Here is a 23,647-nt window from a genome sequence, read left to right as displayed (position 1 = left end):
CGTACAGGGTGGGGCAAAAGTCGGTTTACAGTTGTGAGTACACAAAACACACAGTTTATTCTTGTATTATTATTTATCAATTACTGTATTATCTTACACATGAACAACTGTAAACCAACTTTTGCCCCATCTTGTATAATAGCATACTTCTAATGCTATAAAAGAATATTCATGATACACAAGTAAAGTAAAATTTATAAAACAGTATAAACAGTATGAGCCCACAACTGTAAAATATATTAAAATGTTAAGTGAATTTATATCTTTATTAAAAAATTTCAGTAAATCTACTAAAATGTTATGACTCAACCAACTTAATATATTATCAATAACAATATGGTCAAAATTAGCAGCATCTCTTCTATATAAATCCCAATAGTCCTGAACAAAGTTATTTTTTTCCCACATTTTTAAAATGATCAAAGCTACACAACTTTATTTTTAAAAATACAAAAAATTTAAATCACCACCATTCTACCACTAGAGATAGCATTTTTCTTGCATTTTACTCTTTATCTAGGCATATCTAGCCAGTGCCAGTTTTTAAAAAATTGGGATCTACAACCTCAGAGGTTAAAGTCGGGCTTTCTAACCTACAAATCATTTTGTGCTTAGAGATACTGAATTAATTTAACTGACGTTTCAGAGCTCTGGTGAGAAATTTTAGCTAGATATGGAACTGGACCAGGACTGAGAGAAGAAAATGAACCAATGTGTGCTTTGGATTATGTACTAAGTACAAATTATCCAAAAAGGAGCTTGGAGGGAAAAAGCAACATTAGACATTTCCCTTCAGCAAGGGAGGAGATGCTTACTTAGGGAGGGAGTAAACAGCAAACTGAAATGCACTTGTAGTACTTCCTGGGTCCTGCTATGCACAAGGCTCTGGGATTTAAAAATAATACAGTTTAAGTCTCTCAAGGACAGCAAAGTGCTTGCAATCTAGTTGAAGAGGCAAGATGATGAAGAGACAAGAAACAATGGGGGTGAGGGGGGTATGACATGAGACAGGACGGGATGGATCCCGATCCTCGAAGAGGCCAGATGCACGCAAGACTCACAGGGAGCATGAGAAAAGTGAATGAAGGCCTTGACTGTGGGCATGGGTTCTGCATAGAAGGCAACGCTCGGTGCGGTCCCGAGTCAGGCCTGAGTGTGATCCTGATTCCAGAGGAGACCAAGACACAGAAGGCCGAGCTTATGTTTTTCTTTTTACAGCATCAAAGTGCTTCTTGCTGGGTCATCCTTTCTCACAGTCTCTGGACACAGGAGGAAGCCTATTCAACAGGAACCTTAAACCAGATGGTAGACAGGGAAGAGGTGCCACCTGCAAGATCCTAGGGATGCCCGCAGGGTCCCAGAAAGCAGCTGAAAGAAAACCCAGCCGGGGATGGGCCCCATGCTGACAACTGTGCTGTGAAGTCTTTCTGGTACCGGAGTCCTCCCCAGAGTGACTGTGGTGTGAGCAGCAGCTCAGGAGACGTGCTTAGAGGGACAAGCCCTGCTTTTTGCACTTGCAAACTGGTGTTCCATTTCCTTGACTAAGTCCTGAGAGCATCAGAGCAGCCTCTGGTCAGGAAACACGCAGATGAACAGTTGACAAAGGGTTTCCAGCTCCACCTAACTTGTCAGAAAAGGACCCGAGCCCACCCAGTTACACAGGACGAATATGAACAAGCCAGATGTGCAACAGAAAATGACTTCCTCCCTGCTATGTGTCAGATACCAAGGGACCAGGTTCCTCAAAGGTACCTGGGTTCAGAGGCAGAATAAAAAGCAGAGGAAAAAGATATATTCTAGTTTCTACTTTTCCAGAATTATACCTCTTTCCCAAAGCAGGAAGGATCATGGAGACCACCAAGAACAAGGGGTTCAAGTCTGCTGACACAGGAGCAGGGCAGGGCTGAGTTGATCCAAGCCTGGGTCCCCACTGTGGCATCCCTGGTTGGGGATGTCCATATGAAGGGATTGGCAGTCTCAAGGAATGGGAAGGCAGTGAGACCGAAGATGAGGGCAACAGTCATCACCTCCCTGCTATGTAACTGCAGGTGCACTTACGCAGAGCGCAATTGTGAGGCCAAGATGTCCTAAGCTCCTTGGCTATGCCACCTGCCCAAACTCCGCCAGGGCCATCCCTGTCTTGTTTACAGTGTGCACCCAGCACCCAGCACTGGCCCTATCCTGTATCAGAGGCATGGGGTACACATTTGTGCAATGAACAAATGAACTAAGAGAATAGGTGCACCCCAACCTGGGAGAGCTTTATCTCCCAAGAGGCGGCTGCCTGACTCACTTGATCTTCCAGGAGCTTCACTGGGAAACCACCCCAGGGGGCAGAGTTTGCCCACATGTGCCAAGAAGCCAGGAAGAATGTACCGGCATTTGCTTGCAACAGCTCCACCCCAAGACAGTCATTTCACATGGTGCTTTTTAAGTGCTCACTTGGCTATAAAACCATCAGGCTGGGAACTCCTTGTCATTGACTGAAAGCCAGGACAGAGGCAAAGAACTTTTTCACCCCCAAGTCTCCTGGTCCTTTTCTCAATGTCACCACCAGGGGGCCTTCAGATCCCCACAGAGCGGTGTAACTAGCGACATTCCTGGGTCTGTGTTTCCTTCCTTTTGTGGCTTTCAAAAGGCCAATTCTTACTCCCCCCTTCTTCCCACAATTTAAGGGAATGTGCAACATATTCTAAGTTGGAAATAAAAATTCTGAAATTATGCAAAAAACTGAAGATAATGAAAACCATCCAAATTCAGATACCTGGAAACGTCAGTAGCCTTATCCAAAGGCTCTTTGTAGGAAAAAAAGAAAAAGATCTATCAAGGGAGAGTTTTATATCAGAAATAGCTGCTCAGCACAGCACAGCACAGGTCACCCCCAGCTCCCAGCCCACCCCTCCCACGAAGGGCACGCACCCACTGGAACAATCACAAAACAAAGCATAAGATGGCAGTGGGGAGCTGTCACAAGGTTTTTTCAATCTCCTAGTGGCTTTAGCTATTGTTTGAAGCTAAAGTATGCATTTGGGAATAAATGAAGAAACTCAAAGGTTTTCAGATGAGCTTCTCTGATATGTCTAATCTCCGCCCCTGCCCCTCCAATAACGCTACAAGCCACGAGGGGACCAGAAATAGGTTTTCACCCTAGTACCATGACATCTGATGTACTGAGAACTGAGAGCACTTCAGGATGATGTGGTACACACCCCCATTCTGCAGTTGGTAACATTCAGACGTGCTGAGAGACCTAACCAGTGTAAACTTGTTAGTCAAGCAAAAAAGCCAGGGCTAGAATTCAGGTGTTCTGACTCTGACAACTTAAAAAACAGCCATTGAGCCATGGTTGGTGTGGCTCAGTGGCTTGAGTGCTGGCTTGTGAACCAAAGGGTCACCGGTTCGATTCCCAGTCAGGGCACATGCAGGCCAGGTCCTCATTTGGGGGTGAGTGAGAGGCAACCACATAGTGATTTTTTCCCTCCCTCCCCCACTCTCTAAAAATAAATAAATTAAAATCTTTAAAAAACAGCCATTGAGCTCCCAGGAGAGATGAACATAAAAAACTCCAAAACCCCACAAATGAATAAACAAACAAAACCAAGTTTTAAAATGTAGAATTTAAGTTATTTAAGTTATGCTTTAAAAAAAATCAGTAATCTGCACATTTTGAAAAGTTTCCAATTATGCTTTTTATTCTAATTGTTTTACATTTATTCTCTTACTACTGTCAGCTTTCCTGAGCGTAAAGGGATGCCAAGTAATGCTAAGAACACACGGCTACATCACCAGAGAAACATAAAACGTTGGGTCCATTGGGGTCAGGGAAACGAATGTTAAGATTTCCCTGGGTTGTCACTACTGTTTGCAGACCAGCATTCGCTCGCTAGTTATTGAACTAAATTGCCACAGTGGCCCTGGAGCAGACGTTGTATTGTATTACCGACTTCCTTGGGTGAAAACAACAGGAAAGGACAATGACATCATCCAAAACTCAAGATTCATGTTTTAATATATTTCCAAGAACAATTTACTCCCACTGCCACCCCGTCCATCCTAAACAAGAATCATTTGGCATGGGACAAACTGAACATGTTTCCGTCTATCTCACTAACATTGCTGCCACACAGGTAGTTATAAGTGCTCAAGAAATGAGGAATGGCTGGTTGAGCATCATTTTCTTTTTTATACTCTCCAATATTTCCTGATTTGATTTACAACAAGCATATATTACTTTCATAATCTGAAAGATGTATCACTATTTTAAAAAATCTACTTAAGCTGTAATATTTATGAGTCATTGAGGATCTTAAGTCTAAGCAAGTGGAACTGAAAAGCCTAGAGGAGAATATAGACAGCCGCAGCGGGGAAAGCACATGAAAATGAGCCAGTTTAGTAAAACACCAGACTCCATTGCTCTTGACTCCACCTCTGACAATGTAAGGACAGCATCGGTTCTTTGCTCCACAAAAGCAGCAGGACGTCAGGCATAGCTTTCAAACAGTGACATTGTTTATCAGCAAGCGAAAGCCCATTTTGTTCCCCTCTTACCTTGCAGCTGCAGCGAGGAGATTTTTTGCATTGGGGGCTCCTGGGTCTACAGAGAGAGACTTGGCAGCTAACAACAGCTTGCTGGAGGCCATAGAGATATTCTTGAGGTTCCCTATCACTTGGATCTGGTCTTCTTTGGTCTGGAGGGTCAAAAGGGATCAGGGTAAGTAGGGACTCTTCATTCCTCCTAGGAGAGCTAGGAGTGGCATCCTGCAATGGAAGCAAGTTATCTATATAGATTGCGTGAAGCCCAATTAGTTTGCAGATACATAACTTGCTGGGACACTGGCTGGTGTCTACACTTCCCCAGACAGATACCCAGACCAAGATTCACAAAGCAGGACAGGAATCCATCCTGAAGGGGGTCAGCCAAGAGCTGCGCTATCTCACAAGTGGAGGCAGTAAACGGAGAGGGAGGGAGGAAGAGAGAGACAGAGCATGCGCACCAGCCCGCAGACCAGGCCACAATCCCGGCATCTTGCTCAACAATGCTGGAGTTGTCAAGGAGCTCGTACATCCCAGCCTGGCACAAACGACCAGCACTGCCCTGACATTCAGAGCTGACTGCATCCCAGAAGTTCCTGACTCAGGAGAGGCCCCATTTCTCACCTGGTTTGCCATCAGAGAAACAACCCCTTGTAGATAATAGAGCAAGTAATACTCTGGGTATCTATTAGGAGCCCAGGAAAAACAGCTCTGCAAGCTGACGTCAGACTGGTCATGTGCCCTTGTTCTAAACAAGGAGTTTATCTGTTCATCTGAAGGTGGTCATTTTTAATCCTTTCACTCAGTGTTAGATATAGTCTCTTTAGATGGGCTTGCTGAACCTCAAAACCATGATTTTTTACTATATTTTTACCACATTCGAAGTATAGGATGCAGAGCTATCCTAATCTCAGCTAAACAATTTTCCCTCCTCTTACCATCCCCCCTCCAAAACAATGTAAGTAAAACAATGGATTTTGCTGGAGGACTGTCGGAAAAGTCATCCATCTCCAAGAATCACCTCACATAGAAGCTGATAACATCTTGGGGAATGCCGTTCCTGTGAGGCCATGGAGCTTCCTAAGCGGCAAAGAGAGTACAACAGAGTAGCATGCAAACAGGTTCCCTATTCCTATTTGCCCAACTGGCCCCAAGGGAGGACTGCCCATCAATAACAGTGAGGGTCAATTAGAGTAGAGAGGTGAGGGTCAATTCCAGACAGCCACCTCCACACCCACCTGAGCTTGGCCCGCCATCTCAATGCCAGCATCGAGGAATTCATCAAAATCATCACTGAACTTTCCGGAGGCTGCAGCCAGCTCTCCGCTCTGGCCACGGGTAGCATGGACCACTTCCCCAGCAGACTGGTTCAGGTCAGCTGCTGCTTGGTTCAGCTCACTCTGGGCTTCCTGGAACGGCTTCGTACTTGGAGGTAACTATGGGGAACAAAAGGCACAGCCCCTGAGAAGGTTACTTTGCCTGAGAGGGATAGAGGAAGGTATTGTGGAGGAAGACAGACTCTCCAGGGATGCACTTCTAAGTCATCAAGACTAAAGGCTCTGTGTGGTGTGAGCTCAACATATATACATTCATTTACTCACGTTAGTTTACTGAACACTTATTCAGTGCCAGACACTGTGGATCTAAAACTGGTAAGCACAGCCATCCTCTGAGGCCACGGGCTCCGAAGCGGCACAGCCAGGATTCACACCTGGGCCGCCTGACCCTAGGGGTCACTCTCTGAACCACAGCGCTAGGTTGTCTCTCTCAGAGGGATGCTCTCAAAGTTTTAGCTCTCTAGAACTAAAAACATAATGCTGTTAACCTTCAAATCCTGCTCTTCCAAATGAATAGCCAACATTTTTTATTAGTGGTCTTTGTGAATAACATAGCTTTTTTACAGAACGGAAATGTCCCTAGAAGAACTATAACTGTATATAAAAAGTTTCAGAGAGTTAGGCTAGACTGTTAGTCACACACATGAATTGCTTACATCTGGCATGTGCCAGCACCAGACAGAAAAGAAACAAAGATAAACAGGCAGAAGCTGCCCTGAAGGGGACTCACAAAATTGGGAAGGGAACAGGTACCCAGTGCAATCCCTCCGGCTGCACTCACTTTTAGTATGTCTTGGACACATGTCCTCCATTGCCTGATGGGCACTGTCTGATATACCCTGATAAGAAGTCAGATGACCACATACTCCCCCCTTTCCTGTCTTACTGAGATGACTCAAGAGCAAACAGCAACATGGACTCAAAGAAAAAGTGAACTTTAAAAGCTCCACCTGGAAACTTCTCTGATCAGAAAGCCAAACAAGGAAAAGGCAGATTGGCAGGAAAAACAGGACTCCTAAAGGAGAGGTTGGCACTCAGAGATCTAGCCCCTTGAGGGAGGAAGACGTCACTCACATCTGAGATGAGCCCAGTTCCCCAAGTCTCCTTCCCAATCCCAGCAACTCACCGAGTCCACAAGCAGCTTTTTGCTGGACTCCCCGATGCTCTTCAAGGCCACATCCACATCCTTCTGCCCGGGGAGGCAATTCACACAGTTGTTCAATGAGTGCGAGACAGCTTTGGCTACCTGAATATGTGGAGGGAGAAAAGCTCCATAAGAAAGTGGCTTTCCATGCAAACATTTGTGCACCTGTGCTAGGAATGAGCAGTGACAGTATGCAGAGCTGAAAAAAGATGGGAAAATTATCTGCCAGCATCTACCTGACACTGTTTACTATCAAATCACCTCCTCTGGGCCTCTCACTGTGGTAACATCCTGTCTTGGCAAAGGGTCTGACACACTGATACAATACACCCTACCTTCTCCCCAAAGCCAGGCTAAGTCATTACTCTGATTCAAACTCAGAACTCACCAATATTATGTCAGGTTCTAAAACAAAGATATCTAATACCACGAGAAACAGAAATAGCTCCTTTGTTAAGAGCCCCGTAGAGATCACTGAGGTGGAAGCAGGCCTTGAGTTCTTTGGACCCTGGCTGGCTGGGCTTGTGGTTGATTTCTGCTCAGCAACCCTATGGACTATCACCCCAAATCTCACCGCCCAAGGGCAGGCGGACCACTCTGAGCACTTCCAGACCAACCTGGAGGTGCCCACAGGATGCCTTTTCAGTATGTGTGAGGGCTCGCTGTTTATACTCGTTGGTATCCTCAGTTAAAAGGTAAGGTCATAAGAAGTGGGTTATGTCATTCCCTTTAATCTAAAAAGCATCTCCTTCCTGGCTCCCTGTCAAGAACTTTGCTTACATGGTCTCTAGCAAACTAGTTTCATTAGGTAGTTGAAGACTCATCCTAAGTGGCAATAGAGAGTCAGAGTTTAAAACTCTGAGTGGCTAGACCAAATATATCTACATTACCTCCCAGGCTAGGAAAACGACTATACTTAGGCATGTACAGGCCCAAAACAAACAGGCTGTGACTTGAGTTCAAGTGTTCACACCAGAAGAAAAGTGCCCAGGAGGGAGCCTGCCAACACGTCCCTTCCATGATGGCCACCGTTGCAGTTCCAGCCTCACCTGGGCTAGTCTCTGCTGACTCTCTGCATCTCCAGGTGCAATCAGGGCCTGCTTGGCTTCCTGGATGAGCATAGCCGAGCCCTCCATCACATCGCGCGCGGAGTCTAACATGGCATGCGCAGCTGCGGGGTCGCTCGTTGATGCAGCCACTCCACGGGCAGCCTGGGCCAGTGTTTTCAGCGCTTGGGCCGTCTCTCTAGCAGCCACCCCTGTCGACAAAAGCCATCAGACTGTTAGATTCTGTCTAAAGTCATACTTGAGAGTAAACCTCTAGACAAGAGCCTCTTAGAAAGAAGAGAGCCCTCTGACAGTGTCCAGCTCAGCTGAGCTCCAGAGTAGTTATTATAAAATTTGAATTGCTGTGCTTCTCAAAGAAGTTTCCCACACCACTGGCTCTGGGCCAACCCGAGAGAGATGTTATAACAAATGCCATGCTAAAAACGATTTCGCCCTGGTTCCCGTCACTCCCACTGCCCTGCCTGTCCCTAGACCTAAAACACCAAGTTCATGGAATCATACACAGATGGATCAGTCATTTAAACTCACTTCTCAATTGTTTTATCGGGGCATAAGCTTAAATACAGTGAGCAAATCTTTGTGGGCTGCTCAGTGGATTTTTACATGTGTACCTCCACACACATCTCTCACCTAGATGGCGACATAGAACATTTCCATGACCTATACCCTTCCCCAGTCAATGTCCTCTGACCACAGTGCTGTGAGGTTCACCCATATTGTTACCCATAGCAGTTCATTCCTTTTTCTTGTTGTGTAGTATTCCATTATGTGAATACATTAACATTTGTTTATCCATTCTTCTGTTGGACATTTGGATTATTTCTGTTTGGGCTAATATAAATAATAGCTAACTCAAAAGTTCTTGTACATGCATTTAGGTTGACATATGAAATACTTTCTTTCAAATAAAAACATAGGGCACAAGTGCTGGGTCATAGAGTGTTTATTTAGCTTTAGAGGTACTACAAAGCATTTTTCAGAATGTTTTTACCATTATGCACTCTACCAGCAACGTATGAGAGTTCTAGTTGCTCTACATCCTAGCCCAAACTGGCTAGTGTCAGATTTTTCATTTTAGCTGCTATGGTGGGTGTGCAGGTGCACCTCATTGGGGTTTAATTCTTATATCTCTAGTGAGTAATGATGTTGAGTCTTTTTTCATTTAATGGCCATTGGGATAGCCTCTTTTGTGACATGCCTGTTCATCTTTAAATTCACTTCTAAAGAAGATGGGATTTGGTGATAAATTATGAGTATAAACTGGCCCTAAAAAACTCTCGTGCTACCTCCTGTAGCATGAACATGAGCCTTCCTACACAGCGCCCACTACTTGGCACACCAAGAAGAGGACGCAGACGGAAATGCCAGAGCATGTAACAAAGGAATCTGAGAACTCTGAGCAGTTCAGAACAGCCAACCTTGAGCTCACCTCACTGAACCATTTCACAGATAAGGCCCAGCACTTGCCCACAAAAACGCTTTTAGAGGCAGCACCAGAGCCAGACTGAGGTTTTCTACCTTCTGGGTCAGACACGCTGCACAGTGCTCTTTGGGATAGAAAATGATAAGGGATTTTGCTGAAACATTAAAATCTGCATGAAAAATGAACAAATCAATATCTCTCTCACTAAACTTTAAGGTGACCCTTTTCTAAAGGCTTCAGCTGGATGGTCGACACAGACCCAGCAGGTGGTCCTCTTCTCACTGAGAATGAGGCGCCGCCATTACACAATAAGGAGTGCAAAAGGCCCCAGATCCATAAAACAAGACAACTTTGCAGCACTGCAGACTTGCTAGTAAGTAAATATTTAGTAAGCCACACAGCTGGGACATAACTCTACAGTCTAATCATGGCTAATACAAAACTGCCATTCTACTGCTTCTCATGTGGAACTTTTGAGTGCAGCATGTGGAATCCAAGATTTTAAACCACGTGTTTCTGTGGCAGAGGTGAAGCCCAGAAGAGAAAACACGAAGATTACAAAGCTAAGGTGAAAGGGAAACGAGCTGAGTGAAATGGTCATTCCATTTCATGTTGAAGCTTCTGGCACAGGGCTGAAGGATGTCCTTGCTCAGAAGAGCAGCAGGTGTGGTTAAGATCTCATCTAGCTCTGGCTCCGCCGCTCATTAGTGGGGGGGTGAGGGTGGGGGGCTGGACTGTTGCCTTTTGCTCTGGGTCTCAGTTTCCCACAAGCTTTAGAAAAGGCTGAGATCACAGCTCGGACTATTGAAAATTGTAGCCTGTGATTTTTAGGCCTCTCCTCTTGCCCTCCTGTTTATCATCATATGAACTCTTGAATCCATTTTTATTTGAGCTGTGTATAACTTTGGAAGAATAGAACATTTATCATATGCAATAAGAAAAGTCACATTTACGCAAGAATCATTTACTGAGAAGCCTTTTATAGACTCAGACAATTTTTTAAAAAGGCAGAAACCAGAAGAAGAAAATTCCAAAAGCTGAAGCTTGTTCATCCATGTGTTTTCTGCCAAGGACTTGCTATAACATCTCAGAGCACATCAAGGGTCCTCTTTGGAGTGATCAGGTTTCCCAGAAAAAGGAAGCCTTACCATCAAAAGAATGGAACAAGGCCACCAAAGGCCAGGGAGCCCAATGAACATCTAAGGCTGTGCATGGCTGAATTCACAGCAGCATTTTCAATGGGAATGATGAGAATCATCAGAGTCAGGTCCCCAAGCAAACACCACCCTCCAAATGAAACTGTTCCCATAGTCAGGTGTGCACTACAATATCCGAGCTGCCGGTGGGAGATACTAAAGCAGACAGACCACTGTTTCAAAACTACAGTCCTTTCAAGACACAAATCGCTTTCCCAGTATTCTTGCCTTCTGCACCTTAAATTATATTCAGAAACAGAATCTTAAGAAGCCACATCAGTGATATGAAATATAGTGGAATTCTTTGTAGTTATTCTTGATCAGAATTCATGTAGATTGTGTGTAAACAACACTAGACCCCATGGGAAACGCACAAGGTTAAAACTAAGTAGGACAGATTTTTAATCTGTTCCAAAGGATGCAGAAAGGCTTCTGTCTATGTAATTGTATTTGGCTGAGGAGAAATGTATTTTAAACACTGCACTGGCCAAACACACATCTGCATTATTATCCAGCCCTATCCCAGCTAATGCTACTTCTGAATATCCCACACACCTGAATGGTAGACAAGGGAACTGAGATCCAGGGAGAAGCTGTCCACACTTGTGTTCTCTCCTTCCTTCCTATCCATTCTCTAAATTTCCTGAAACTGCCTTCAACAGGGAAAGCAGTGACTTTGTTTCCCCTAATGTCAATGGATGCTCCTATGTCACTCTTGGGTGACTTTCTGGTCAGTAACTATCTCTCTGGCTCTAGACACATGCCCCTCTCCTGGTTTCCTCGCTCTCTCTAAGGCTGCATGTTCTCATTTCTATTGCTTAGCCTTCTTAAATATATTTGAATTCCTCAGGGTTACATCTGATAAACTTTTTCTCATTCTAACATATACCCCTAGCAAACTTATCTATATCCATGGTTTCAATCATTATCATTTTTTTACAGATTCACAAATCTTTATCTGCAGCCCAGACGTCTCTACTAAGTTCCAGAGGCAAATATCTAGCTTCCTAATGGGCACATGAAACTGAATGCATTTAAGGTTGAACCTGGCATCCAACATACCCACCAGTGGTCCTGCATTTCAATCACAGGGATTCATTCATACAACTCTTCATTCAACTATCAGGTTGAACACTTAAGAGCTGGCCACATGCTTCTCTTACTCCCATCCCTGCCATGCCTAACCAGTCACCAGCTGTCAGGCTTCTCTTTCCTTAATGCGTCCCTTCATCTCCACTACCTTCTCTTACATGGATGAATGCAGCCTTCTTGCTGGTCTCCCCACCTCCAACTTTCTTTCCTCCAATTTATTTGTACACAAGAGGAAGGACAACCTATATAAAAGGCAATATCAACTGTATCCATGGGTAAAAACTCTTCAATATTTTCACATGCTCTTAGGTTAAATTTTAAATTACTTAAGTAGGTTTAATAGACCCGTTAGGATCTACCCCAGCCTACCTTTCCAGCCTTATCTTCTTACTCCTCACCTCCTTGCCTTTTGCTTGAACCTTTCTCAGTTCATTTGGTCAGCCTTCCTGTCTCCCACCTTTGAGACTTCTTATATGCAGTTCCCACTTCCACATCCACCTATTCCATTTCTGCCAAAACGAAATGGTGCTACTTTTAGGTGGTTTTTCAGACACCAACTAGACAGTCTGTCATCCTGGATGTTATCAGTACCAGATGATGTAACTTGTAAAGCAATCTTTGCTGCAGTAAAGATGTATTTCATCATCTACACAAAATCTGGCAAGATTTCAGGAATGTTTAGAAATTCTTGAAACTTAAGCGTCTCCTATGCCCTATGCTTTTAAGAATTTATATATACTTTTCCTTCTCCTTGAATGCTAAATGAGTGCTAAACAATCCTTAAAACCCTGATCAGGAGCCAATTCCATTCTGAAAATCTCCCTTACCCTCCCATTAACAGAACTGTACATTCTTATTGCAGGTACTATCTTATATTATGCCATAACTCTAATTGTGCTCTTATTTTCAAAGTAATATAGTTTTTAAAATATTAAAGAGGACTTTCCTCATAGTAATGGCAGAATAACTTAATGCAGATGAACCCTCCCTGAGAAAAACCACTAGAAACACTGGACAAAATGATACAAAAATATCCGTTTGAGGGCATTATAGAGATACCAAGGCATCAAGCTTTACCTTTATGGGTAAAGAAAGAAAGCAAGCACAGAAAAGTGAGTGCAATGCTGCATTTCCCCTTAAGGCATCTTTAGATTTGTAAACTGTTGCCCAGAACCTGAGAAGCCGAAAAGAGCTTCCTGAAATCTCATGGGTCTGGGAAGATAAAAAGCACAGCTCTGAGCCCAAGAAACAGAATGGTCCTGGTAAACATCATAGATGTTTGGATGGGAGGCACAAAGGACGATAATCCACAAGTAAACTGGAAATAGCACTATTTCCAATCAATTCAGACCCGCTCATATTATGGTGATCTCCCCCTATCTTAACCACCTGCTTGAAGCAAAGAATAATTGTCTGTAGGGAAGGAAACACAAGCTGGAGCCTCAAATTATCTCTACAATGTAAATACCAATGATTAACATTAAATTTAAAAAAAGAAAGAAAGAAAGAAAGAAACACTAGGAGATAAGAACAATGTGTGAAAACAAAGAGGAGAAAAAAACAGATGGTACAAACAGGCCCATATGTGATTCTGATATTGGAATTATTGGGCCTGAACATTAAATAACTGTGGTAAATATGTTGAAGAAGTTAGATGATAAGATAGAGAATTCCAGCAGAGAAATGGGAACTATAAGAAAACAATCAAATGGCTATTATAATACTGAAAAATATGACATTTAAAATTAAAACTCCATAGAAGATGATGAAAGCAGAACAACTTAAAGAGAGAAATCATGAGCTGCAGATAAATCAAAAGAAAAAACTGAGGATGACAAACAAAGAAGAAAAATTATGGCAAATATAGAAAAGAGCCTAGGAAACACACAAAAAAGTAAAACTGTCTAATGCGGTAACCAACATCTACAAAGAGGAAGAGAGAAAAAAGCGTGGCAGAAGTAATATTTGAAGATACAGTGGTTGAAAGTTAAAAAAATAATAACTTGGGTAAGACAACAAATCCCATTTTAAAGGAGTACTACAACCCAAAGCAGCATAAGTATGAGAGAAAACTTCTCTAGGCACATTACTTGAAAACCAAAGGCTGAGAAAATTCAAAAAGCAAATAGAGGGGAAAAATTAAATCACGTTACCTTTAGAAGAGTAAACTGACAGCTGACTTCACAACAGAAATAAAGGAAGCCAGAAGACAATGGAATAACATCTTCAAAGGCTGGAAGAAAATAACTGCCAACCTAAAATTTTATAATAAGTGAAATTATCCACCAAAAAAATAAAGGCTGAACAAAGACATTTTTAGAAAAACAAAACTGGAAGGAATAGGTCACAGTAGACTCACAGTAAAGGAAGTAATGAAGGGAGGTCTTCAGGTAGAAAGGAAATAATCCCAGATAGACACACACAGAGATGCAGAAAGGCATGAAGAGCAATGGAGGGCAAACGTGGGAGTGACTCAATCAATACTGACTGTATGAAGCAACATCGAGACTGCATTGAGGAGATTAAAATATATGTAGAATTAAAAAGCAATAAGTGAGTTGGAAAAAATGTAAAAAGAGTTAAAGTGTCCCAAGATTCTTGCACTATCCAGGAAGAGGTAAACATAGACTTATAGGACTTTAAACAATGTAAAAGAATTGGTAATAAATGTATAACTAACAAGCTAATCAAAGGGAGACACAGAATTTAACAAATACACATAAATCTAAAAGAAGATAAGAAAGAAGAGAAAAAGAAACCCAGAATAGGGAGGATATAAAGAAAAAAATAGTAAGATTATAGAATCAAACTTCAATATTATCAGTAGTTACATTATATGTAAATAGATCAAATATCCCAACTCAAAGAAAAAGATTGTCACACCAACAAATAAGTCCCCCCTCCACAAAAGCACAACTACATGACAATCACAGGATACACATTAAATATAAGCACACAGAAAAGTTGAAAGTAAAAGGATGGGAAAAGATGTTTCATGTATACTATAATGAAAATAAAAGCTTCTAATCAGAAAACTATATGACAGTACTGAGAGAAAGGAAAATCTAAATAAATGGAGGGACATACATACTCACAGATTAGAAGACTGTGATAAAAGTCAATAATGTAAAGATGTCAATTACCCCCAAATTGATTCATGTAACCCAAATAAAAATTTTAAAAAAACAGGCTATTTTTGGGTGTGGGGGGTAGAAACTGACAGGCTGATTCTAGATTTACGTGGAACCATAAAGGGCCAAGGATAGCCAACACTAAATTGAAGAAGAACAATAGTGTGGAGGACTTATACTATCAGATATTGACATCTAGTATACCCAAAACTGTACCAAATAGGAAAGTGTGGCAATAAGAGAAGAACAGGCAATTAAAGCAACGAAAAAGAATAAAAGATCAGAACCTGACTCATACATATATGTGTTCACTTAATTTATGATAAAGTGGCCCTAAGACCACTGGGAAAAAGAATGGTCATCTCGAAAAGTGGTGCTAGGTCAAATGCATGTCCATATGGAAAAAACAAACAAACTAGGGCCCTATTGGCACATACACAAAACTCAATTCCAGATTGACTGTAGTTCAAAATGGGAAAAGCAAAACAATGAAACTTCTAGAATATAACAGAAGAGAATATCTTCATGATCTTGGAGAAGCAAAATTTTTCAATAGGACACAAAAAGTACTAACTATAAAGGAAGTGTAAATTGGACTATATTAAAATTTAAATTTTGTTCATTAACAAACACCTTTAAGAGAGGACAAATGTAAGCCACAAGATACAAGAAACATATATAAGCCACAGAGAATTCATACAAATAAATAAGAAAAGGACAGAAAACTCAAATTTTAAAAAATGGAAAAGACATGAACAGGCACTTCAGAGAAGAAGATATTCAAATGGCCAAGGAACACACAAAATGTCCTCCATTGCACTGTTCACCAGGGAAATGCAAATTCAAACCATAATGTGACACTACTCTACACCCAACAGAAGGGCTATCACTGACAATACAAAGTGTTGACAAGGATATAGAACAACCAGACCGTTCATTACTGCTGGAAGGAGTACAGCTGAATAACTGCACGGCCCTTGACCCAGCTATTCCACTGAGATGCTGAAAATGGTGCTGGGGGAGGTTTTTGGGTGCATTATATTTGTGATAAACCACGAAGGTATATATTTAGGACACATGCTCTCTTCTGGGTGTATATTTTACTTCAATAGTAATGTATATTTCAAACAAACCAAGAAAAGTGTCAAGCAATGCTACTGTATAGCAAAAGCAAAAATCCATACCCATTCCTCCCCACCTGATTTCTACTCCTAGAGCCTCTCAGTTCTTTATGCTTTCTTTTGATTAATGTCATATTTTCAAGCAATGGGCTTATGCTGAAACTTCTTGATATTTTCATTTCATATAGCTATGGACATCCTCCTGGGTCTACTTCCTACAATGGTAACATTTTCTTTCTTATATAACCTGGTGTTTCCCCTAGAGTTGATGATTACACAATCTGTTCCTTACAGTGTACTCCTATTCAGGAGTACCTGGTGTCTCCAGTACTCAAACTATCCGTCTGCCTGCAGACCTTTAAGTTTTTACTTACTTGGCTCTTTCAGTTGCTATTTATTTGTCTCCTTCCATCTTGGACAATTTCATCAATACCTTATTTGCTGTCATCCCCTCTCTTATTCTCTTTGGCCTTTTTGTCCCCCTTTACTTTAATGGGATTACAAGAGCCACACACAGATACTTCCAGAAGTTTATAATTATTGTTTGCTTATAGTCTAATAAGGGTGTGACCCACTAATAGTTTTGGGTAGTCATATATTATTAAGTCTCTGTATGTAGATATCATCAAACCCAGTAACGAGCATGTGGAAAGTGCTTGAAAATTATGTGTTCAACTGCTAAAAAAGAGTCAGATTTATTGTCAAGTCCCCATGGTCTGTACCTGGTCAAATGGCATCACAAAGGGTACGAGTCTCACCTGTGTAGTGCTCGTTGCCTTGAGCAGCACAGGTCAGGAGCTGCGCCATGGAGGAGCCCACTGCTTTAGATGTACTTCCCAGGTCCTGAGCACATTTTTCCAGCTGTAGAAATATTCAAGGGGGAAGAGAACTTAGGGAAAAAAAATCCACTGAGTCTTAGCATAAAAATAATTCAGATTAAACCTCGGACCTTAGCTCTTCACCAACTAATACACCAAAGGCACTAAGAAGAAGTGGGGTGACAGAGGGGAAAGAACCCAAGCTTCAGAATAAACCTAGCTTCATACCCTTGCCCCCTGCTCCTTTCCCCCCAAGCGCTAGCTATGAAGGATTTGGTAAGTTCCTGAACCGCTCCAACCCTTGGCTTCTTGAGATTATAATATCTAGCTCAGAAGGTTTTCAGAGAAAGAAGGCATATATTCAGCAAATGGAAGCTATTAGTATTATGCCTTTAGAGCTAATTTAGAAAGTCTGCAACAAATCCTTAGTGAGAATTAATTATGCCTTGGCAGGAAGTGGGCAGACATCCAGCTGTACCACCTTCCTGGCCTGTGGGACCATTAACATTGTTCAATTTGATGATTATACTTTGAGGAGCTCTAACCAGAAGGAAATGCAATAGAAATAGAAATCTGGAGTGGTATACGATATTATGAAAATAGGCAAAGTGCTTGCTTTCACATGAACAGCACCTCATCTTGCTTTGTAAACTGAATAAATAATTCAGAGAACAAAGGCAGAAAAGGTCTAGAGTATGGATAATTACTTGATTACTAGATGAGGACATCATTTTGGAAGAGAACTTCTAGGCGTACTGTGAGAGTACAGAAAGGCATCAGAAAAATCTGTGTTTTTTTCCCCGCAGCATGTTTTGCAAGAGAAGTAGTGCCTTCAGATAAAAAAATAAAGCCTGGTCCATTATAGTCAACTGTATGTTGTAACACAGTACGCACACTCTTTAAGGGCAAACAATTTCTTTAAAACTTACATGGTGTTTCTTGCATTCTAACTGACTGGTTGTTTTCTGTAAAGGCAGCATTCACATCATGCAAGCCTCTCCTGGTCTCTCTGGAGCACACAAGTTTGCAAAGGGATAGACCTGGACCACATCGCAAAACTGCTGGCTCTGGAGCCAATCCTGATTTTATCATTAGCTGGGTGACTTTAGTTAAGTGACTTAACCTCTCTGAGTCTGAGTTTCCTCTTCCTTACAATTAGAGGTAGTCTGATTTAACAAATATTTTCTGAGTGCTTATTATGTACGAGGCATTGTTCTATGGTAAATTAGGTGTCCTGAAGTACCATATATTCTAAGTCTTTAGTTCGTCCAAAGGGTAGTGGTAGTTAAAGAGATTACTTTCAATATGAGCGATCAAAAACCTGGGTTTTGGAGTCCTGTGGATCTGGATTCAAACATTCATTTTTCCACTAACTGGCAGGTAAACATTGGACAAAATAGTGAAAACATCTATACCTGTTTTCTCAGATGTTAAAATGGGGTTAACAAAACTTGGTCAGGAGAAATTGTATCTGTGTGTATATACAGTGTTTTATAAATGGAGGTATTTCAGTGATGTGTAAAGGAAGTACATATAAATGAGGAGGACTGCTAAAACTTCAGCCTAGAAAACCCTGACATAGCATCAGAAGGTACTGAAACATGAAAACTATTCTTCCCAGTGCTTTGCGCTAAGTAAATTTTTTTGTTTGTTTGCTTGTTTTGTAAAACCATAATTGTTGAAAATATCTCCTGTACTTATCTTTATAACCCCATTGCCACCCACTTCCTAGATAAAATACCTGAAAGGAGAGATGGGATCTGTCCACAGCTGCTTGACGACACAAGCAGGATAGAAAGCCAGAACTCCTCGTTGCAAACCTAGCTTGTCAGTTGGATTGGCCTTCTTCTCAGGAGAAGGCCGTAGGATTAGAACACTGCTTCAAGCACCAGCATGGGTCTTGTTTATACAGGAAGAGGGATGAATATAAACAGCCAATCCCCAGGAAAGCACACAGAACCAGCACCAGGGGTCCCCTCAGGGCAGTTCTAAAAAAAATGTGGCTATCCCAAGGTTTTGCATTCAAAATGTTTGAAGTTCAGACACATGAACCCCAACTTCTTAAAAAAAAGAAAAATTCCTAACATGATAACAGAAGGCAGTGCCCTGCCCCACACTCTTACCGTTTCCCCCGGAAGTGGTTTTAGCTGACTCTCCACAGCGGCCATCTTTGCATCCTGCAGCTCATTCTTAAGTGTCTGCACGGTGCTCAGAGCCGAATCGATTTCCATAGGACCACAGGCTTCATGGGCCTGTCAACAGAGTTGGCAATACATGTACTGTACACAGTCTGCTTGGAAGTGCCCCAGAATTCTGCAACATATGAAGTTTCTTTCTGGACATACCCCAGTGAATCTCGAACTCTAACAATAGGATACAAGAGTAGGAAGCATTTCCAGAGGTGACAAAAATATCCTCCGTCAGAACTTTAGTCCTAACTTCCTTAAATAATAAATTATATATGTTTCATAATTGGCTATACTTAAAGTCTACTTGAAGCTATTTCTATCTGAAATGCATTTGCCTCTCAGACTAAGAGGATTCTTATGTACTGTGTCTGGGTCCTAAAGATACGGCACCTAGCACAGTATGTGTGCACAGTGAGGCTTGAGAAGGACATGGTAAGTACATAAATGAAGGAAGGAAGGAAGAAATGAACCCAGGACTCTGGGGCCAATCTTTATCAACCTTATTGATTCTCTTTACAAATTTCCAGATTATAAACCATTATTCTTTCATACTTAAGACTATGAAAGAGTTTATTTCTTAGTAATTTGTTTTAAGAAAATTTCATTCTTTTGGCCATTTAAAATATTGGTCTCCAAATGTTTTGATCACCCTCCCCCACCAATACACATATGTTAATAAATTATATACATGGATAATTATGGATCATTATATTAAATATTGATAAACCTGAATTTCTTTCCTTTTTTAGGTAATAGTAACAACAGCAGCAATAAATACTAATTGATTGATTTCTATGTGCCAGTATTACACAGTGAGGAAACTGGGACACAGCGAGATTAATTACCTTGCTAAGGTCACAAAATAAGTCAACAGCAAGGCCAGAATTTGAGTGCAGGTAGCCTGATTCCAGAGCTGATATTCTTCACCCTTACACTATGTAAAAAATATGTGAAAGCTCTCAGTGTCTTTCTATACACAGTGGACCATCTTGCCTGAGTCCCCCTTTGAGGTTTACTGCTCCAGAGTAGTCGTTTGAGGTGGGCGTGTGTCTCAGACTCATTAAAGAAACATGTGAAAATTCAGATGCTCTGTGTCCAGAGATTCTGAGTCAGCTGTGCAGAGCAAGGCCCATGAACCTGCATTCTATGTGGCCCCAGCTGATTCCAGTACAGGTGGGCTTTGGACCTCTCTTTGAGAAACACAGCTCCAAGTATTTTTTATTGGATATAATCTAAAGCTCTGGATATTTCTCTTTGGTGATACAGTGCACTGTTCACATTAAGAATGCATATCAGCTTCTATCCTTTTTCCCTTGTTCATGGATGAGGTTGTCTGTTTCTATAAAGGGATTGCTACAGTGGGGAAAAATTAATTCATGCCAGAACATCTTGCTAATGCCACATCAAACAGTGTAGTAATGAGGCCTTTTGGTAATTAATAAGTTCTAGAGACAGAAACTCATTAATCCCTAATTTTGTGCAATTGAGGACTTTATTAAAGTGAATGCTCCCGTTTAAGACGTGAAAAACTTTCAGGGGAAAAAATATAACATACAAGACCCCCCAAAATAGATTTGAATCCTAAGTAATTTGTTATTAAGTTCACAAGATGATAGCTGGAAGATAGGATCACTGTGGCCCACAATTACCTGGCACCAAGAAACCAATGACTGCTAGTCTCCCCTATGATTCTGAAAAAAAGAGACCAATGCCTGTCCCAGGGTATGGGAGGAGCAGGGAGTGTGCAACCTAAAATAGTTTAACAAAAGTCATCAGTAATCAGGTGATAAGTAAGTCTAGGAGACTGTGGCTAAAAGTGGTAAAAGCTACAGTACATGTAGAACATCTTTAATGGTCATGCAAATGAAATGCACAAGAAATATGCGCAGCAGTGTTCAGGCCCTGGGTAGCACCCAAGATACACAAGCCGGAAGGAAATAAAAGCTCCATCTCCAATGAGCTAACTTCTGTGACAAAGGGCCCACTTGCCTTCTGAGAGGCCGTACGCAGCTCCGCCAAGCTGGTGGCGAGATTCTTAGCACACTGGCTCAGCTGCATGGCTGCAGCCTGGTCGCTCACGGTGGGCACTGCGGCTTTGGCAGAGGACACCATCTTGCTGCCAGGCTGTAGAGATGAGCAGAAAGTAAGACAGTTCCTGGGCAGTAATAAGAGACTTGACCCAAACAGCAAGGCTACCACATCAGCCAGAAATAACTTAAAAGAAATATTAAACCATCTACATTACCCCTGAAATTTTCCATCCCAAATCAGATACTGTAAGGCAGTACATTCTAGGAATGTTATAATTTCTTCTTGTCTGGGAAGCGCTTTATCTGCCCTTTGATTCTAAATGATAGCTTGGGCTGGGTAGAGCAATCTTGGCTGTAGGTCTCTGCTTTTCATGATTTTGAATATTTTTGTCAATCCTTTCTAGCCTGCAAGATTTCTTTTGAGAAGTCAGATTACAGTCTTATGGAAACTCCTCTATAGGTAACTAACTGCTTTTCTCTTGCTGCTTTTAAGATTCTCTCTTTACTTTTAAACTTTGGCATTTTAATTATGATATGTCTTGGAGTGGGCCTCTTTGCATTCATCTTTTTGGGATTCTCTGTGCTTCCTGGACTTGTATATCTGTTTCCTTCACCAAATGAGGGAAGTTATCTTTCATTATTTTTTTCAAATAGACTTCCAATTTCTTGCTCATTCTCTCTTTTCTTTCAGGCACTCCTATGATGTGAATGTTGGAACACCTGAAGTTATCTCAGAGGCTGCTTACACTATACTCATTTTTTAAAATTCTTTTTCTTCTTGTTCTGATTGGTTATTTTTTGCTCTATGTTCCAAATCATTGATACGATTCTCGGCTTCATCCACTCTACTGTTGTTTTCCTGTAAATTGTTCTGTATTTCAGTTACTGCATCCTTCATTTCTGACTGGATCTATTTTATGCTGTTGAGGTCCTCACTAATTTCCTTGAGCATCTTTATAACCAGTATTTTGAACTCTGTGTCAGATAGATTGCTTATCTCCATTTCATTTAGCTCTTTTTCTGGAGTTTTGATCTATTCTTTCATTTGAGCCATATTTCTTTGTTTCCTCATCTTGGCAGCCTCCCTGCAGTTGTTTCTATGTGTTATGTAAAGCTGCTATGACACCCTGTCTTGGTAGTGTGGACTAATGTAGTAGGTGTCCTTTAGGTTCTGGTGACACAGCCTCCCCTATCACCCAAGCTGGGTACTCTAGGTGCCCCCTTTGTGTGGGCCGAATATACCCTCCTCTTGTAGTTGAGCCTTGATTTCTGTTGGCAGGTCAATGGGAGGGATTTACCCAGGCCTGTCAGCTGCAAGGATTGGCTGTGAACACTGACCACCAACCTCCACCCTCCATGGAGGATCAGCTGTGCAGGGTCAGGGTGGTGATGCTCCAACATGGTCTGTAGCTGTCCACTGGGTGCACAGGCTGTGGGGTTTCCGGGTGGTGCAGGTCACAGTCATCCCCCACCTGTGTTCTGCCGGGGCTCACCCTGCATAAGCTATAAAGCCATCTGAGATGGCTGCTACTTGCGCTGCACTTGGAAATTGCCTGATCTCATGAACTATTTATGAGATACAGGAAGACAGAAAGTGATGAGAGATTTGAATATAAGAAATATGTACAAAGGGAGTTTTCCCACAACTTAAGTCTCTTTTTATTTAATTCTCCTCAAAATAAACCCACCCCTCACTCACAAAGGCTGTCAATACTCACTCATTCCACAACTGCCATAAGAAACCATCATACCTTTGAAAAAGACCCATTTACCATTTCTTGTTTTGCAGGCCATGAATAATAGCATTAGACACTCAGGAGACTAGAAAACCTAAAGCAATACCCAGGATGAGGCTATTCATCAGACTTGCAACCTATTACATGTTCTCTTTCAAAGAAGAGAAATAATGATGATACTCCCGAGAAAAGTAATTATGTGGCATCTCCCGGGGCAATTTCCCTGCGTGTATGCATTTTGCTTTGCCAAGCTGAATCTATCCCTCCTGAAACTGCAATATAAAGAGGGCTTCAAAGTCTGCTTACTACAAAGACTTTGCTATGGTTGTTGAATTCCTTATGGCTATGGAATTCCTTAATTTCTCTCCTTAAGGATAAAGGGTACCCTCTGCCCAGTGTGGGGCTGGGATAGGCTCTGGGTACAACCAAGGTGAATGCTTCTGTGTTACCTGGAGGAAGTTCTGGCTGGAGATGATGAGAGCCAGTTGAGCACTGAGGTCTTCTGCTTGGGCTTGGCTCCCTCTCACCCCCTGGACCAGCTGAGGGATGTGATCAGCCACCGCCTACAGGAAGTAGGAAAATTAAAACTGAGCACACCTAGCATGGTGAATTACCAAAACAGGGTGGAAAATGGCCCAAATGGTAAGTGTTATTTGGATGTGCTATCACTCCTGGGGATGCCTATCCTAGACCTTGGATTTACACAGACATTCAGCGAGCTGGGTCCTTACCAACCCGCAATCCTAACACAGAACCTCTGGGTACCCTTCTCACACATGGTCTACCTGCCCTGTGGTCCCAAAGGTCCATATCCATTCAGCCATAATGAG

At 41.9% G+C, this 23,647-nt stretch overlaps 1 protein-coding gene across 1 annotated transcript in view; it reads right to left on the bottom strand.

Moving 5' to 3' along the window:
• TLN2 (talin 2) overlaps positions 1-23,647 on the bottom strand; it is a 426,734-nt gene that overhangs the window by 100,831 nt on the left and 302,256 nt on the right. The window contains exons 28-35 of the mRNA XM_090270695.1: positions 23,267-23,380; positions 21,041-21,175; positions 18,986-19,114; positions 16,803-16,905; positions 8,064-8,272; positions 6,997-7,116; positions 5,772-5,969; positions 4,549-4,688 (exon numbers count right to left, since the gene is read on the bottom strand). Coding sequence (XP_090126821.1) covers positions 4,549-4,688; positions 5,772-5,969; positions 6,997-7,116; positions 8,064-8,272; positions 16,803-16,905; positions 18,986-19,114; positions 21,041-21,175; positions 23,267-23,380 — 1,148 coding nt within the window. The remainder of the gene's footprint in view (positions 1-4,548; positions 4,689-5,771; positions 5,970-6,996; positions 7,117-8,063; positions 8,273-16,802; positions 16,906-18,985; positions 19,115-21,040; positions 21,176-23,266; positions 23,381-23,647) is intronic.

The sequence above is a fragment of the Furipterus horrens genome, unplaced genomic scaffold (assembly GCF_987537825.1).
Source record: "Furipterus horrens unplaced genomic scaffold, mFurHor1.1.pri manual_scaffold_3, whole genome shotgun sequence".
In the NCBI taxonomy this organism is placed as follows: Eukaryota; Metazoa; Chordata; class Mammalia; order Chiroptera; family Furipteridae; genus Furipterus; species Furipterus horrens.
Note: the sequence above shows the minus strand (reverse complement) of the source record. Positions and strands in the feature narration are given on the sequence as shown.